General features: G+C 37.6%; 1 protein-coding gene across 4 annotated transcripts in view; it reads left to right on the forward strand.

The window, feature by feature from the left end:
* Positions 1 to 9,845, forward strand: part of NRIP1 (nuclear receptor interacting protein 1) — a 104,424-nt gene extending 94,579 nt beyond the window's left edge. For all 4 annotated transcript variants that reach the window (XM_037742523.1, XM_017539798.2, XM_037742527.1 and 1 more), the window contains one exon: positions 2,564 to 9,845. In XM_037742523.1, coding sequence (XP_037598451.1) covers positions 2,888 to 6,364 — 3,477 coding nt within the window. In that variant the 5' untranslated portion in view covers positions 2,564 to 2,887 and the 3' untranslated portion in view covers positions 6,365 to 9,845. The remainder of the gene's footprint in view (positions 1 to 2,563) is intronic.
* The last annotated feature ends 7,263 nt before the right edge of the window (positions 9,846 to 17,108 follow it).

The following is a 17,108-nucleotide window of genomic DNA, read 5'->3' on the forward strand; positions in this document are numbered from 1 at the left end:
GCACATGTATCCGATAACCTAAAGTTAAAAAAAAAAAGTAATCAAATTTTTAAAAAATGATTATTCTTAATATCTATCATTTACTTTCTCTGCTAAGATAGGAAAGAAATGATAGATAGGTAAATAAATGGTAAAATACAGTGTTAGAGCCCCTCTACAAAGAAACTGTGGTAATTCCTTTTTAAATCAACTTCCACATCTGCTTTGTAAATTCAGAAGTGTGTACATTTAATCTTTTTAAAGCAATGTATAATACTCTGCAGCTTATTATGCACAGTAAAAAGCAGAATAGAAATAACAGGAGTTAATATGAACTTAAAGATGCTCCTTATTTCATTCTTATGCTTCAATGAAGTATATTTTAAGGCTATTTACAATGAAGTAAATATACTTCAATGAAGTATATTCTACAAACCAGTTTTCAAATGACTGATACGATTTTTACTTTCTTGAGTTCATTCAAGAACAAAAAGGTTGGCAGTGGTATGGAGAGAAATACAGTAGATTTGCATATCCAATTAAATGGTTGTTAAATGTCTTCACTAGTTGAGAATTAATTGTATATTAACAGGTTTTTTTGGGGGGTGGGGATGGAATGTTGCTCTGTTAACCAGGCTGGGGTACAGTGGCGCGTTATAAGCTCACTGCAACTTCTGCCTGCTGGGTTCAAGCAATTCTCCTGCCTCAGCCTCCTGAGTAGCTGGGACTGCAGGCACGCACCACCATGCCTGGCTAATTTTTGTATTTTTAGTAGAGATGGGGTTTCACCATATTGGTCAGGCTGGTCTTGAACTGACCTCAGGTGATTCACCCTCCTCGGCCTCCCAAAGTGCTAGGATTACAGGTGTGAGCCACCCTGCCTGGCCATATTAACAGTTTTTTAAGAGAATTAGAAAACTGTGTTTCCTCAACTCCAAGATGTTATCAATTGTAAACTGTACTCATGTTTTATACTACTAAGAAAAGCCCCTGACAAAGCAACATGCCATCAATTGTAAGATATATACCTATGGGGGAAAAAAGTCGTGTTTAGCTGGGATACCTCCCTACTCTCTGAAAAACAAGTCAGGGTTTTATTAGTAAAGGAAAATGGGAGGATGTATATTGGGTGGCAGCTGTCATCATCATTTCATTTCCATATCATTATAAGCCTCTTAAAATGTCCATCTTAAGTACATTATGGCAAATCTTTTTAAAATAGTGGCATTGAGATCTCAAGAAACTCTCTTCTCATTATACTCTTTATACAATTGAAATTTATTTAATTGTTGCTGCCTCCTTTCTATAGCTTTTTCTTTGGATATTGTTTTTATCGTTTCAATCAATTTAACACTTTGATGCAATCAGATAATTCTTTCCTAAAGTTTGACTTAGAGGTAAGCATTTTACCCAAAAAGCTACATGATAGTCTTTAAATTAGAATTTGTCTTTTAAATTCCATAGGGACCAAGGTATTTGTTGGTAGAACTGAAGAGATCTAATAAACAGAACAAAATGTTCTGGCATCTTGAAAAACAATTTTCATGGAATTTATTCCAGCTTTTCTTCCAAAGGTGTAATGGCCTCCTTCCTTAGGTCAATTTTGACACCTCTCTATCAAGTTTTCAGAAATGTAATGAGTTGTTGCTTCTTCTGTTGTATGTGTGTTAGTGGTAGGGAATTGTTTGGTATCTTCTTAGATAATATTATTGGAATATTTTTCAAACTGTGACTAAAATGTCTTGGCATTTTCCATTTTATGCCCACCCTGTCTTCTGTATCTGTAAGGAATGGACCTGACATTAAGACTTTTCCATAGAGCACATGAGTAAGGATTATGTAACAAACTATATGAAACCGTTGATAGCCCTGAACAAGCATCTAAAGAGCATCTAAAGAATCATTCTCCTCTGTCTTTAATAAGTCATGGTAAAAACTATGGGTAGGTAAGTTTATGACTGTATTTTAATGTTTATGAATGTGATTAAGATTGTCACACTTTGAACAGGCTCACAAAATAATCTTCAACTTCTTAGTACTTCGATTTTTTTTGAAAACAGAAATTCTAAAAATGACTTATGGGATGTCTGGTGTTTGGGGGATGATGTCAGAAGTGAATCTGTTCTGTTGGCCTCAACCCCACATCAGACTCATCAGAGTCTGCATCTCTTCTCCTTTTTCTGCACATCTACTTTTGTTTCTTCCTAAGTGCCCAGTAATGTAAGGAAGCAACTTCTAGCTCCCCAATAGAGCTATAAAGCTGTAAAGGAGACTTAACATTCACATTGCTTTGCAGAAAGGTGCTTATGAAAATTCAGAGACTTGGCAGACTTTAGAAGACGTTTATATAACATTAAAGTATGCTCTCTTCTCTAAATGATTTGATCATTTTAACAGTATGGATTAACCCACAGGATTTCTAGTAGAGATTTTCATTTGAATAGAATGGCAATAAAACAAATTACTAAAGTGACTATAATGATATATATACACTTACAAATGCTATATTATTTTGCTTGTAGGTATCATAACATGATTCTAGTTCTGCACCTCCTTAACTATTCTTGTTTTTATCTTTTTTTAGAACACTGATAAATGCATTTAATGGGGAATAAAAGATGAAGAAGGAAAAAGAATATATTCACTAAGGATTATATCTGCTTACTGCTACAGACCTATGTTGTAAGGAATTCTCCCTCTTGCTTAGAAGTTCATCAGCTCTGTGGTCAGACTGCATTGATCTTGTCATTGCCAGAAGAAATCCTCATCAGAATGTAAGAGTATGTCTGTCTCTCAGTGCTATGGAAGGTGATAAACTGATACTCAGTTATTAAAGTTACATCTCACCGCAGAAAACCATTCTTCAAAGTGAATAGAAACCAAGCCCTTGTGAACACTTCTATTGAACATGACTCATGGAGAAGAGCTTGGCTCTGATGTGCACCAGGATTCTATTGTTTTAACTTACCTAGAAGGATTACTAATGCATCAGGCAGCAGGGGGATCAGGTACTGCCGTCGACAAAAAGTCTGCTGGGCATAATGAAGAGGATCAGAACTTTAACGTTTCTGGCAGTGCGTTTCCCACCTGTCAAAGTAATTGTCCAGTTCTCAATACGCATACATATCAGGGATCTGGCATGCTGCATCTCAAAAAAGCCAGACTGTTGCAGTCTTCGGAGGACTGGAATGCAGCAAAGCGGAAGAGGCTGTCTGATTCTATCGTAAATTTAAACGTAAAGAAGGAAGCTTTGCTGGCTGGCATGGTTGACAATGTGCCTAAAGGCAAACAGGATAGCACATTATTGGCCTCTTTGCTTCAGTCATTCAGCTCTAGGCTGCAGACTGTTGCTCTGTCACAACAAATTAGGCAGAGCCTCAAGGAGCAAGGATATGCCCTCAGTCATGATTCTTTAAAAGTGGAGAAGGATTTAAGGTGCTATGGTGTTGCATCAAGTCACTTAAAAACTTTGTTGAAGAAAAGTAAAGTTAAAGATCAAAAGCCTGACACGAATCTTCCTGATGTGACTACAAACCTCATCAGAGATAGGTTTGCAGAGTCTCCTCATCATGTTGGACAAAGTGGAACAAAGGTCATGAGTGAACCATTGTCATGTGCTGCGAGATTACAGGCTGTCGCAAGCATGGTGGAAAAAAGGGCTAGTCCCGCCACCTCACCTAAACCTAGTGTTGCTTGTAGCCAACTGGCATTACTTCTTTCAAGTGAAGCCCATTTGCAGCAGTATTCTCGAGAACATGCTTTAAAAACACAAAATGCAAATCAAGCAGCAAGTGAAAGACTTGCTGCTATGGCCAGATTGCAAGAAAATGGCCAGAAGGATGTTGGCAGTTTTCAGCTCTCAAAAGGAATGTCAAGCCATCTTAATGGTCAGGCAAGAACATCATCAAGCAAACTGATGGCTAGCAAAAGTAATGCTGCAACATTTCAAAATCCAATGGGTATCATTCCTTCTTCCCCTAAAAATGCAGGTTATAAGAACTCACTAGAAAGAAACAATGTAAAACAAGCTCCTAACAATAGTTTGCTTTTACATCTTCTTAAAAGCCAGACTATACCTAAGCCAATGAATGGACACAGTCACAGTGAGAGAGGAAGCATTTTTGAGGAAAGTAGTACGCCTACAACTATTGATGAATATTCAGATAACAATCCTAGTTTTACAGATGACAGCAGTGGTGATGAAAGTTCTTATTCCAACTGCGTTCCCATAGACTTGTCTTGCAAACACCGAGTTGAAAAATCAGAATCTGACCAACCTGTTTCTTTGGATAACTTTACTCAATCCTTGCTGAACACTTGGGATCCAAAAGTCCCAGAAATAGATATCAAAGAAGATCAAGATACCTCAAATAATTCTAAGCTAAACTCACACCAGAAAGTAACACTTCTTCAATTGCTACTTGGCCATAAGAATGAAGAAAATGTAGAAAAAAGCGCCAGCCCTCAGGGAGTACACAATGATGTGACCAAGTTCAATACACAAAATTATTCAAGGACTTCTGTGATAGAAAGCCCCAGTATAAATCGGACTACTCCAGTGAGCACTCCACCATTACTTACATCAACCAAAGCAGAGTCTCCCATTAATCTCTCTCAACACTCTCTGGTTATCAAATGGAATTCCCCACCATATGCCTGCAGTACTCAGTCTGAAAAGCTAACAAATACTGCATCTAACCACTCAGTGGACCTTACAAAAAGCAAAGAACCTCCAGGAGAGAAACCAGCCCACAGTGAAGGTGCACAAAACTCTGCAACTTTTAGTGCCAGTAAGCTGTTACAGAATTTAGCACAATGTGGAATGCAGTCTTCCGTGTCAGTGGAAGAACAGAGATCTAGCAAACAGCTGTTAACTGTAAACACAGATAAACCAATGGGTATGATTGATAGATTAAATAGCCCTTTGCTCTCAAGTCAAACAAATGTGGTTGAAGAAAATAAAGCATTTAGTAGTCAACCAACAGTTCCAGAACCAGGACTTTCTGGTTCTGAAATAGAAAATCTGCTTGAAAGACGTACTGTCCTCCAGTTGCTCCTGGGAAACCCCAACAAAGGTAAGAGTGAAAAGAAAGAGAAAACTCCCTTAAGAGATGAAAGTACTCAGGAACACTCAGAGAGAGCTTTAAGTGAACAAATCTTGATGGTCAAAATAAAGTCTGAGCCTTGTGATGACTTACAAATTCCTCATACAAATGTGCACTTGAGCCATGATACTAAGAGTGTGCCATTCTTGGGTATGGCTCCTGCTTTGCAAAGAAGCACACCTGCCTTACCAGTGTCCGAGGACTTTAAATCGGAGCCTGTTTCACCTCAGGACTTTTCTTTCTCAAAGAACGGTCTGTTAAGTCGATTGCTAAGACAAAATCAAGATAGTTACCTGGCAGATGATTCAGACAAGAGTCACAGAAATAATGAAATGGCACTTCTAGAATCAAAGAATCTTTGCATGGTCCCTAAGAAAAGGAAGCTTTATACTGAGCCATTAGAAAATCCATTTAAAAAGATGAAAAACAACATTGTTGATGCTGCAAACAATCACAGTGCCCCAGAAGTACTGTATGGGTCCTTGCTTAACCAGGAAGAGCTGAAATTGAGCAGAAATGATCTTGAATTTAAATATCCTGCTGGTCACAGCTCAGCCAGCGAAAGTGAACAAAGGAGTTGGGCAAGAGAGAGCAAAAGCTTCAATGTTCTGAAACAGCTGCTTCTCTCGGAAAATTGTGTGCGAGATCTGTCCCCTCACAGAAGTAACTCTGTCACCGACAGTAAAAAGAAAGGACACAAAAATAATGTGACCAACAGCAAACCTGAATTTAGCATTTCTTCTTTAAATGGACTGATGTACAGTTCCACTCAGCCCAACAGTTGCATGGATAACAGGACATTTTCATACCCAGGAGTGGTAAGAACTCCTGTGAGTCCTACTTTCCCTGAGCACTTGGGCTGTGCAGGGTCTAGACCAGAATCTGGGCTTTTGAATGGGTGTTCCATGCCCAGTGAGAAAGGACCCATTAAGTGGGTTATCACTGATGTGGAGAAGAATGAGTATGAAAAAGATTCTCCAAGACTGACCAAAACCAACCCAATACTATATTATATGCTCCAGAAAGGAGGCAATTCTGTTACCAGTCGAGAAACACAAGACAAGGACATTTGGAGGGAGCCTTCATCTGCTGAAAGTGTCTCACAGGTCACAATCAAAGAAGAGTTACTTCCTACTGCAGAAATGAAAGCTTCTTTCTTTAATTTAAGAAGCCCTTACAATAGCCATATGGGAAATAATGCTACTCGCCCACACAGCGCGAATGGAGAAGTTTATGGACTTCTGGGAAACGTGCTAACAATAAAAAAAGAATCAGAATAAAATGTACCTGCCATCCAGTTTTGGATCTTTTTAAACTAATGAGTATGAACTTGAGATCTGTATAAATAAGAGCATGATTTGAGAAAAGCATGGTATAATTGAAACTTTTTCATTTTGAAAAGTATTGGTTACTGGTGATGTTTAAATATGCATACTAACTTTTGCTTAACATTAGATGTCATGAGGAAACTACTGAACTAGCAATTGGTTGTTTAACACTTCTGTATGCATCAGGTAACAACTGTGAGTAGCCTATGAATGAAATTCTTTTATAAACATAAATAATAGGCATAAATTAAAATGTAAAATTCCATTCATAGTGGATTAATGCATTTTGCTGCCTTTATTAGGGTACTTTATTTTGCTTTTCAGAAGTCAGCCTACATAACACATTTTTTAAAGTCCAAACTGTTAAGTCTTTAAAGGATAATTATCCAATAAAAAAAAAAAACCTAGTGCTGATTCACAGCTTATTATCCAATTCAAAAGTAAATTAGAAAAATATATGCTTACATTTTTCACTTTTGCTAAAAAAGAAAAAAGTGTTTATTTTTAACTCTTGGAAGAGGTTTTTTGGTTCCTAGTGTGTCTGTCCCACCCTGGTCCTTTTCAATATATATTTCTTTAAACCTTGTACTACTTAGTAAAAATTGATTACAATTGAGGGAAGTTTAATAGATCCTTTAAAAAAGGCAGATTTCCATTTTTTGTATTTTAACTACTTTACTAAAACTCCTCCTTTTACAGAATTAGAAAAGTTAACATTTATCTCTAGGTGGTTTCCTGAATAGTTCAATATTTAAGAAATTGTTTTTAACAGAAGCAAAATGGCTTTTCTTTGGACAGTTTTCACCATCTCTTGTAAAAGTTAATTCTCACCATTCCAGTGGTACCTGCAAGTCTTATGACCAGGATTCCTTAAAGCTGAACTCAGACCACTTGCATTAGAACCATCTGGAGCACTTGTTTTAAAATGCAGATTCATAGGCAGCATCTCAGATCTACAGAACAAGAATCTCTGCTAAGTGGACCTGGAATCTTCCATCTGCATCTTAACACGCTCCCTAGGTGTTTCTTCTGCACCTTGATGTTTGAGAACCTTGGCTGATAACTTTCCTCAGAACATGAGACTGTAAAACAAAAACAAAAAACTATCTGATGCCTCTATTTTCCCCAATACAGTCACACATCAGCTCAAAATTTGCAGTATTGTAGTTCATATATTACCGTTATGTCTTTGGAAATCGGGTTCAGAACACTTTTTATGACAAAAAAAAATTGGGTGGAGGGGACAACTTTCATATCTGGCTCAACATCTCAGGAAAATCTGTGATTATTTATGTGTTCTAATGAGTAACATCTACTTAGTTAGCCTTAGGGATGGAAAAACAGGGCCACTTACCAAACTCAGGTGATTCCAGGATGGTTTGGAAACTTCTCCTGAATACATCCTTAACCTTTATTAAAACCATTGTCCTAAGAACAATGCTAACAAAGGTTACAACATTTAGTTCAAACCCAAGAAAGGCACTAAACTCAGAATGACTAAGCAAAAAGTACAAAGGGCACATATTCATGACAATTGTACACGATCACTCCATTGGATGTATTATTTTAAAATAGTGATGAAAAATAAATGTTGATACTGTCTTAGAAGAACTTAATGTATTATTGAAGCCACATGGGGCTTCAAGTTTGAAACAAGTCTCTTTATGTTCAGTTTGTACAATTCACAATTCATTCACCAGATATGTTTTTAATTGTCAACCAGGTTAGCAAATGGCCTCTCAAAATTACTCAATAATCACTATTAGTTAGAAGGAAATTGATTTAAAATTGTTCTACTTGAAGTGGTTTCTAAGATTTTTATATTAAAATTGGGTATGATTTCCTATAATGATCTAAAACCCTAAATGGTTATTTTTCCTCAGAATGATTTGTAAATAGCTACTGGAAATATACAGTAATAAGAGTGGGTATTATGCAACATCGTGGAGAAGCGAAGGAGGCATAAGCTTATTCTGACATAAAATTTCACTGGCCAGTTGAATATATTCTACTCCATGTCCATACTGTGACAATCTTACTGTCAACACTATATAAATAAGCTTTTAAGCAAGTCATTTTCCTTGATCATTGTGAAAAGCCTGGAGCCTTAGAGGTATGTCAGAAAAATATGTTGGTATTCTCCCTTGGGTAGGGGAAAATGGCCTTTTTACAAGAGAGTGAAATTTAGGTCAGAGAAAAGACCATCCAGGGCCAGCATTGCTATTTTTTCTTTTTATGAATCTTGTTTTGTTTTTGGTTGGTTGGTTGGTTGTTTTCATTGTTGTTAACAATTAAAGGAATGAGAATATGTAATACTTAAGTAAATATGACCACAAAGAATGCTGTTCTGATTTACTAGAGAATGTCCCCAATTTGAATTGAGGGTGATTTAAAGAACAATGAGAAAGGGCATACATCCACAGATTCACTTTGTTTATGCATATGTAGATATAAGGATGCACATATACACATTTTCAAGGACTATTTTAGATATCTAGACAATTTCTTCTAATAAAGTCGTTTGTGAAAGGGTACTACAGCTCTCATTGACATCAGTAAGATAGCATTCATTACCTGTTTATTCTCTGCTGCATCTTACAGAAGAGTAAACTGGTGAGAGTATATATTTTATATATATATATATATATAATATGTATATATATATATTGACTTGTTACATGAAGATGTTAAAATCAGTTTTTAAAGGTGATGTAAATAGTGATTTCCTTAATGAAAAATACATATTTTGTATTGTTCTACTGCAACAGAAAAGCCTTTTAATCTCTTTGGTTCCTGTATATTCCATGTATAAGTGTAAATATAATCAGACAGGTTTAAAAGTTGTGCATGTATGTATACAGTTGCAAGTCTGGACAAATGTATAGAATAAACCTTTTATTTAAGTTGTGATTACCTGCTGCATGAAAAGTGCATGGGGGACCCTGTGCATCTGTGCATTTGGCAAAATGTCTTAACAAATCAGATCAGATGTTCATCCCAACATGACAGTATTCCATTTCTGGACATGACGTCTGTGGTTTAAGCTTTGTGAAAGAATGTGCTTTGAATCCAAGGGTCTTAAACAATTTTTTTAAATCAAGTCAACCACTTTTAAACATAAAGAATTCACGCAACTACTTTCATGAATTTTTTAATCCCATTGCACACATTATTCCAAGAGTATCCTGGTATTAGCAATACTGGAATACAGGCACATTACCATTCATAGTAAGAATTCTGGTGTTTACACAACCAAGTTTGATGCGATCTGCTCAGTAATATAATTTGTCATTTTTATTAGAAATTTAATTTCTTCATGTGATGTCATGAAACTGTACATACTGCAGTGTGAATTTTTTTGTTTTGTTTTTTAATCTTTTAGTGTTTACTTCCTGCAGTGAATTTGAATAAATGAGAAAAAAAATGCATTGTCTTTGGTTTGAAATGACTGTTATTTTATGGGCTTTTTCTGGTTTTTAGGTTTTCCATAAACATAAAACCCATTGCTGTGAATACAACGGTGATGTTCAAGGATGTTTTGCTCTTCTCAGAAAAATAAAGGGGACAAAAAAAGAAGGTGGCTAGCAAGTTAGTGCACTAAAAAAAGTAATTAAGGAATAGCTCAAAATGACAATCAGCCTTTAGCCTCTCTCCCATGTTTCAGTGTGTAACTAGTTGATTACTGTAAATTTTTAAGCTATAATATAATTTGTGCAGTATTCAAATTTAATGTTGACTATACGTATATACATACACACTTCGTTTTAAGAAAAGACTTTATCTGAAGGCTTTTATCCAGTTTTTGATGGGTGTTGTATTTAAAATAAAAGAAAAAAGGAGTTTAATGCTTTTCCAAAAATGAATATGTATGTATGTACATGTGTGTACATATTTAAATACATACTATATATGTATAGGTAATGAGTAATTGGTAAGCAACATACATACGTAATAAGTATTGGACCAGTGGAGTCCAAGAAAAAAAATTCCTTTGTATCCTTGTAAATTTATGGCTTAGGAATTTTTATTTTTACAAATAATGGTAATTTATGAGAAAGACATTTTCCCAAAGAGGAGCTCTGTTTCCTGGGACACAAATAGGTCTATTGTAATCCATGCAGCTTCTCTATTAATAAGTTTATAAATAAAAATGTTCAAGTAGTAGGAATCCTTCCTGCTGTTCTACATTATTAAAATGCTGAAAAATTGCATCTTGCTATTTGTATAGATGCTGACATCAGAATGAGACATGCACAGCCATGTCTGCTTTATTTATTTATATGATGAAAAAGCATGACAAGTGCCTCGAGTAGTGAATTGTCCGGGAGAGATTTTTATGAAGAGAAGCACCAGTTAGCTATTCTTGATTATGAAATAATATCCATGACTTTAATATGGAGGCTGTTTAAAAATCAATTCCAATTAAAATCCCTCATACTATATAAGGTTCTGTTTCAAACTTATTAGTGTGGAAAATCAACAACAAAGTGATTTTGAAATTTATTTTTCTACCACTAGTATCACTAAACTATGATCTGTTTGACTATAGGAAATAATTTATCATTAAGCATACTGGTAATTTTTTTTTTATTTATTCCGTAAAGCTTGTATCTAATACTGCCTCACCTTATAAGGGTTGGTAGAGGAAGCTATTGGCTTCATTTAGCATTCATTTAATGCTCCCAAAGCTCTATAAGTGATTGGTACAACAATATTTACAACATTTTTCGGATTCTGTCTTCATAAATAAGTTGAAAACTCCCACTCAAAAACAAAATTGATGTACTTGAGTTGGAAGCAGAATAATAGGATATAAAGTCCCATAAATTCCAGTTCTGGGAGGTGCTACTGCACTTTTGATGTCTTAAAGTGTCTAAAAGTATATAAACCTTTTAATCAATAAACCAAATTTTGAAATAGTATACCTTTGCAGTCAGAAGAGAATTTTCAGACACTGAAAAATCTTCTTGCAGCCCTCGTGTTGACACAGAGTCCCAGACAGCCTTCTATCCTCCCTCTATTGCCTTTACCAAACTTAATTGGTATGTGTTCCAAACCTTAAGAAAAGCTGCAGTCCTTTTGGAAAATTCATTTTCCTCACTTTAGCTGATAAACACTCACCTCTGAGATCACATCTGGAAAAGAAATGACCTTACATTTTATAGTTGTCACTGCCCGCATTTTTGGAAAGCCACGTGAATAATGCCACACGGTAGAGCCACTTTGCAGGTACAGTACACTGTCTTAGAGCATATTGTCCCTTAGCTAATTGATATAATAATCCAAGGATAGAACCATGGGGTAATTTTCTTATAATTGGAAAACTACAATTTTCTCTGAAGTCCGAAGGGTTGCCTCTGGCAAACATTAATAGCTAATCTTTCCACGAGCAGGCTTCAAGACCTTAAAAGACTTTTAGCACCACGTTAGATGTACCAGCTAGCCTCGTTACATTTTGCATTGTGCACTGCATTTTGCCTCTCTGCCCGTGTCTTATGAGTTTTGTTATGTTCTTGTTTTATTCACAGTAGCATCTTTGAATATATAGAGATGCTTAGGTAAAACTTTTGAGAACACTGGGAGAGATCCTGTTTCTCTCTCCTTCATAATTCTGTAATCACTTTCAAAAGCCATAGTTATAATGCAAAGCTTAGCCACTTCCCCAACTTCTAAATCATGGCTTTCTGCTTTTAATTACGTTTCTTTTGTGGGGAAAATTATCCATTAAAAAAACATTTAGAGTGCTGATACCCTAATGTGGATAAAAACAAGGGCTCAATCCATTCTGTGGGAGAGAGTAAAGTACAGGAATAAAACCAGTGGGGTAAATGCTGTAACACACACTGATCAATAAACTTCACATCACTAGCAAAGGCCTATCTCTCCCTTTTCCCTAATTGTTTTCCTATGACAAATAAATACTTTTTCTCACAAGGCCATGCCTTTGGGTTTGCTACCTACTTTCACATCCCTGACTCCACTTCAACATAGAAAGTGTTTCTTTAAAGTCGCAGTGGCCTTTCCCTATGTCCATCAAAATCTGGGCTTTTATCCATAGGGCTCTTTGCTCTCTTCCTGCTTTTCTAAGGGCAGTTGACAAATGTAGGGGGAAAAAATTTCTTCCATTCCCCACCCCCAACAATATCCACAAAGAGATTTTTATCTCCTAAGTGGAGTAAAAAATGGGGACTTAACACATGCCTAAGCTCGGGGTAGTCTGGATTAAATTAGGGCTTCGTAGGCTAAAGCATGATCACCTGCTGTTACCCACACCTTCAACTCCATAATCAAATCTACTATCTCATTTTTCATAGTTCCCTGCTAATAAAGATAATCATGATAATCTTTCCAAAGTGAGCAGCAGGGATGGGCGTTTAAATCCCTTTGGAATTGCTTGCATCCCAGAGAATTTTGTGCCCTTACTACCAAAGTCAGGTTTACTTGCCAAAGAATAGATAGCCTTCCGAAGGGGAGATTTCCTGCTTGTGGTTCACTCTGAAAATGCCTGTGCTGGGGAGACTGAGATGCCTAAGGGTGAAGTTCTGGTATACTTTGTCTATTGTGGCTGATATATACCAAGAATGTAACAATCAAAGATCACACAGAAAACGGGGAGGCCTGAGTCAGAAACAGCAACTCCTACTACTTGCATGTCTGGCCTGGGCAAACCATTGACCCATTTTTCTCTTTGGTTTTCAAAACCCAGTGTCTCCTAGTTCTCTTCTTAATGCTAATTTCATCTGGTCTCATAACAGATTCCTTTTCCCATAACTGTCCATGTTCCACCTTACAACTATCTCTTTTTTCATTACATCTTCAACAGAAACAGCCATCCCTTTATCTACAAACACCCCATACTTTTTTCCAAGTTCCTTCTAATTGTCTAGTTGTCCTCTGTTTCCTACCACTCATGGATATCCATCTATTAATATCTAAACTTCACCATGCCCCAATCTTGAATTCAGTATACAGTCATTCTCCCCAATTTGTTCTTCTATTCCTTTGTAGGAAATGTACTTATTTCTAAAAATGTTGGTCCCCAGCGGACTCATCTTATGGTAGCCACTATTATTTTGTAGACTTTCCTAATACATAGCTTATAACCGATAACTTTTGTCTTAACCCAGGGCTTTCTCATGCCTCGCCTCAGTTATTGCTCTAGCTCTGCTTCACCTGCCTGCCTCCCTTTCCCAGTTGTAACAGCCACCATTGCTAGAGCAATCATTCTGAAATACACATCTTCTGTTAAATCTGCTTAAAATCCTCTGGTGACTTTATTGCTTATGAAATTGCACACTCACATGTCTATAGGGGCCTGGGGGAGTAGTAAAGTATGTAAGGCTTTTGGTGGAATAGCTCAGGAAGGGGTGGATCTACCTTACATGGAGGAGCTGAAGCTATTCTAATTCAAATATTTTTTAAAAAAGAAAAATCCATGTGTTAGCCAAACAAAAGTGACATAACTACTGGTGTCTAGTGTGAGTTCATGGGATTAATTCTGCATCCTCCAAGCTCCTTTGACATCTGGCTCCACTGTATTTTCACCTTTTCAACTCGTTCTCCTACCCTCTAACACCATTCGGCGCATCATCAGCAATCACTCCGTGTTCAAACATTCCCCAATAAGAACTCACTATTTCCTGAGTGCTCCTGCTTTCTTGGCATCAGTGCGTTCAGTCACGTAACATTCTCTGCCTAAAATACCTCCTTCCTTTGCTCATTCTGAACCTAGTAAACTCCTATTCACCTGTACAACCTAACACATTTACTTCCTCAAAGTAGCTGTCCCTCCCTAATTCACTATTGTAGGACAGAGTGTGTTTCTCAGCCCTTTGCAATGCCAAAGGCTTATTGCACTTATTATAATGGTTAACAACACATGTAACTTTGTATCCCATCTAAAAGCAAGAAAGGTATCTTCTTAATCTTACATTCAGTGAGTGCCTAGTACATATCTTTTTTTTATTTTTCTTTTTTTTTTTTGTTTGAGACAGTCTTGCTTTGTCCCCCAGGCTGGAGTGCAGTGGTGCGATCTCGGCTCACTGCAACCTCCACCTCCTGAGTTCAAGCACTTCTCCTGCCTCAGCCTCCCCAGTAGTTGGGATTACAAGCATGCGCCACCATGCCCAGCTCTGACCTCAAGTGATCTGCCCACCTCGGCTTCCCAAAATGCTAGAATAACAGGCGTGAGCCACCTGGTACATGTCTTGATATGTAACAGTTACTCAATAAATGTATGCCAAATGAGAGAATGAATGAAAGCCGATTTCAAACAAAAAATGATAGGCTCTCCTCCCTGTCTGGAAGGAAACTGAGTAATGTATAAGGTAGGGATGCAACCGCTTCCCTGAGGCAAGTCCCAGCCTCCCTAGCCACCTCTAGCCTAGGGCTCATGGTCTATCTGGGCCAGGTCAGACATCCTCTCTCCTGCCTTCTCAAATCTCCTGCAGAAATATGATCTCTACTGGGAAAGTCCTGATAAGAAAAACTGGTTCTTGAAAGCAGAATGGGAACTGTGCAGATTTTGCCAGTAAAAACCTAATTATCTACTGAATCAAACTTCCTCCAAGTAATAGCAAGAGCAAGCATGGAAGCTGGTACTGCGGTAGGCCTGGGATCAGAACTCATGGTCTGTACTGAAAATTAGCTAATGAATATATCATGTTCCATAAGACCGCATTCTCCTGAGCTATCCAGAATCAATCATTGCAGAGAATATACTCTCCTGCTGAGCATGGTACAACTAATTCCTTGATGATAAGACCCTCACCAGCATAGAAGCTGGAGTTAGCATCAGGCTATTTCAGATCCCGAAGGAAATCCGGGTCCCTGGAGGTGTGGAAATGCAGGAAACAGGAGTCACATATCAACTTGGCACATAGCATGAGTTTCCATCATTAGAAGGCTTGGAAAACCACCAGGTTTTCAGTGATTCAGCAGGTGCTTAATAAAGGTGTATTAAATTTATGTGAAAGAAGAAGCTTATCTCTTTTGTATCTGTGGAGCTGTGCTGATCATTATGATTTCCTTTTATTCAGATACCAGAAATTAATGTAATCAACGTTTTATTTTTTAAAACTATTGCATTTTATTTACCCCCTCAAAAAACTCATTTCCTATTCCTACCCCACCCAAAAAGAGAAAGAAGGATCTGGATCGAAATCACTCTTGTTATATTCTAGATCATTCCAGATGGCTCTGAATAATGTAAATATAGAACATATTCTGGATGAGGAGATCTGTTTACGGTGGGGATGCAATAGTCCCTCTTCCGTAGCCAAGAAAGACTGAGAAAGAGGACCCATTATGATCTCTATCCAATATGAGGCCCGACTTCAAAGTTTGTATGTCTCAAATAAAGGGGGCATTTTTCAAGCGGGTATTAAGCTCCTTTCTAGCTTGAACAAACCAAGACTTCTAACCTAACTATATAGAGGATAATCATACTTTTTTACTCTCATGGAAGATAAGAAGTTTCTTGTGAGTCTGCATATTTAAAATCAGTATTCTTTCCCAGCATCTTTTCCTCCTTGGGTAAGGTTGTAGACAAGTAGAATTGGGATATGAAACTATGGACTACAGAGATATAAGAGCCCTTATCAACCACATTCTCCAACACCCCCTCTCCCTGCACCAAACCAAACAGCAACCTAACATGTACCATCAAAGCAGCATGCTTACGTACCCAAATGGGCTTAGCAATTACAAAAAATATATATGTTCTTTTGTTCTTACTGCCTACCACATCCCCTGTGCAAAATTTCTGAGCCACTGCTTGAGAGCTCGGGACAGAGATATTCGTCTGCTTTTCTCAAAATGACACTCTTCTTTGGAAGCAGGGAGCTGGGTAGGGACAGTTGCCTGTGGTCTTTTCAGCTTGTTTTCCTAGTGGGGAACCTCTACCCTATGAGAGAGAAGGGGTTAAGGTAATGACACTCAAGTATTCTTGGCCTGCCATACCTAGAGTGGAGCAAGAGAAGGCAGAGGTTGGTAGAGGAAGACAGCCTCTGATTTTCAAAGAAATTTGCCTGGAATTTAGTCTCTGTAACATGCAGGTTCACAGGGATGAGAAATTCCTATCAATCCTGAGGAGACACTGTCACCCTTAACTAGAGGCTGAGGAGTGAGACCCTCATCTCCCTGGCCACACCCAGCTTTAGTGGCGCTTCATCACATTAAATCGTGAGAGGGAGTAGGAGCAGGCCATGTCTCTAGCGCCAGGGACTCTCATTTTTCTTACCAAGATTTAAGAAATTTTCTTGATTACTGTTTCTTCATTTGCCATATCGCCTTAGGAAAACAGAGGGTTTTGTTTTATTTCTCTTTTTGGAGACAGAGTCTAACTCTGTTGCCCACGCTGCAGTGCAGTGTCGTGATCTTCGCTCACTGCAGCCTCCATCTCGCAGGTTTAAGCAATTCTCATGCCTCAGTCTCCCAAGTAGCTGGGATTACAGGCTGCACCACCACATCTGGCTAAGTTTTGTATTTTAGTAGAGATGGGGTTTCGCCACGATAGCCAGGCTGATCTTGAACTCCTGGCCTCAAGCAATCTGCCGCCCTTGGCCTCCCAAAGTGTTGGGATTACAGGCATGAGCCACCATGCCCAGTCTTGTTTTCTTTCTTTCCTTCTTTCTTTCTTTCTCTTTCTTTCTTTCTTTCTTTCTTTCTTTCTTTCTTTCTTTCTTTCTTTCTTTCT

The sequence above is a fragment of the Cebus imitator genome, unplaced genomic scaffold, assembly GCF_001604975.1.
Source record: "Cebus imitator isolate Cc_AM_T3 unplaced genomic scaffold, Cebus_imitator-1.0 Scaffold7, whole genome shotgun sequence".
Taxonomy (NCBI): Eukaryota; Metazoa; Chordata; class Mammalia; order Primates; family Cebidae; genus Cebus; species Cebus imitator.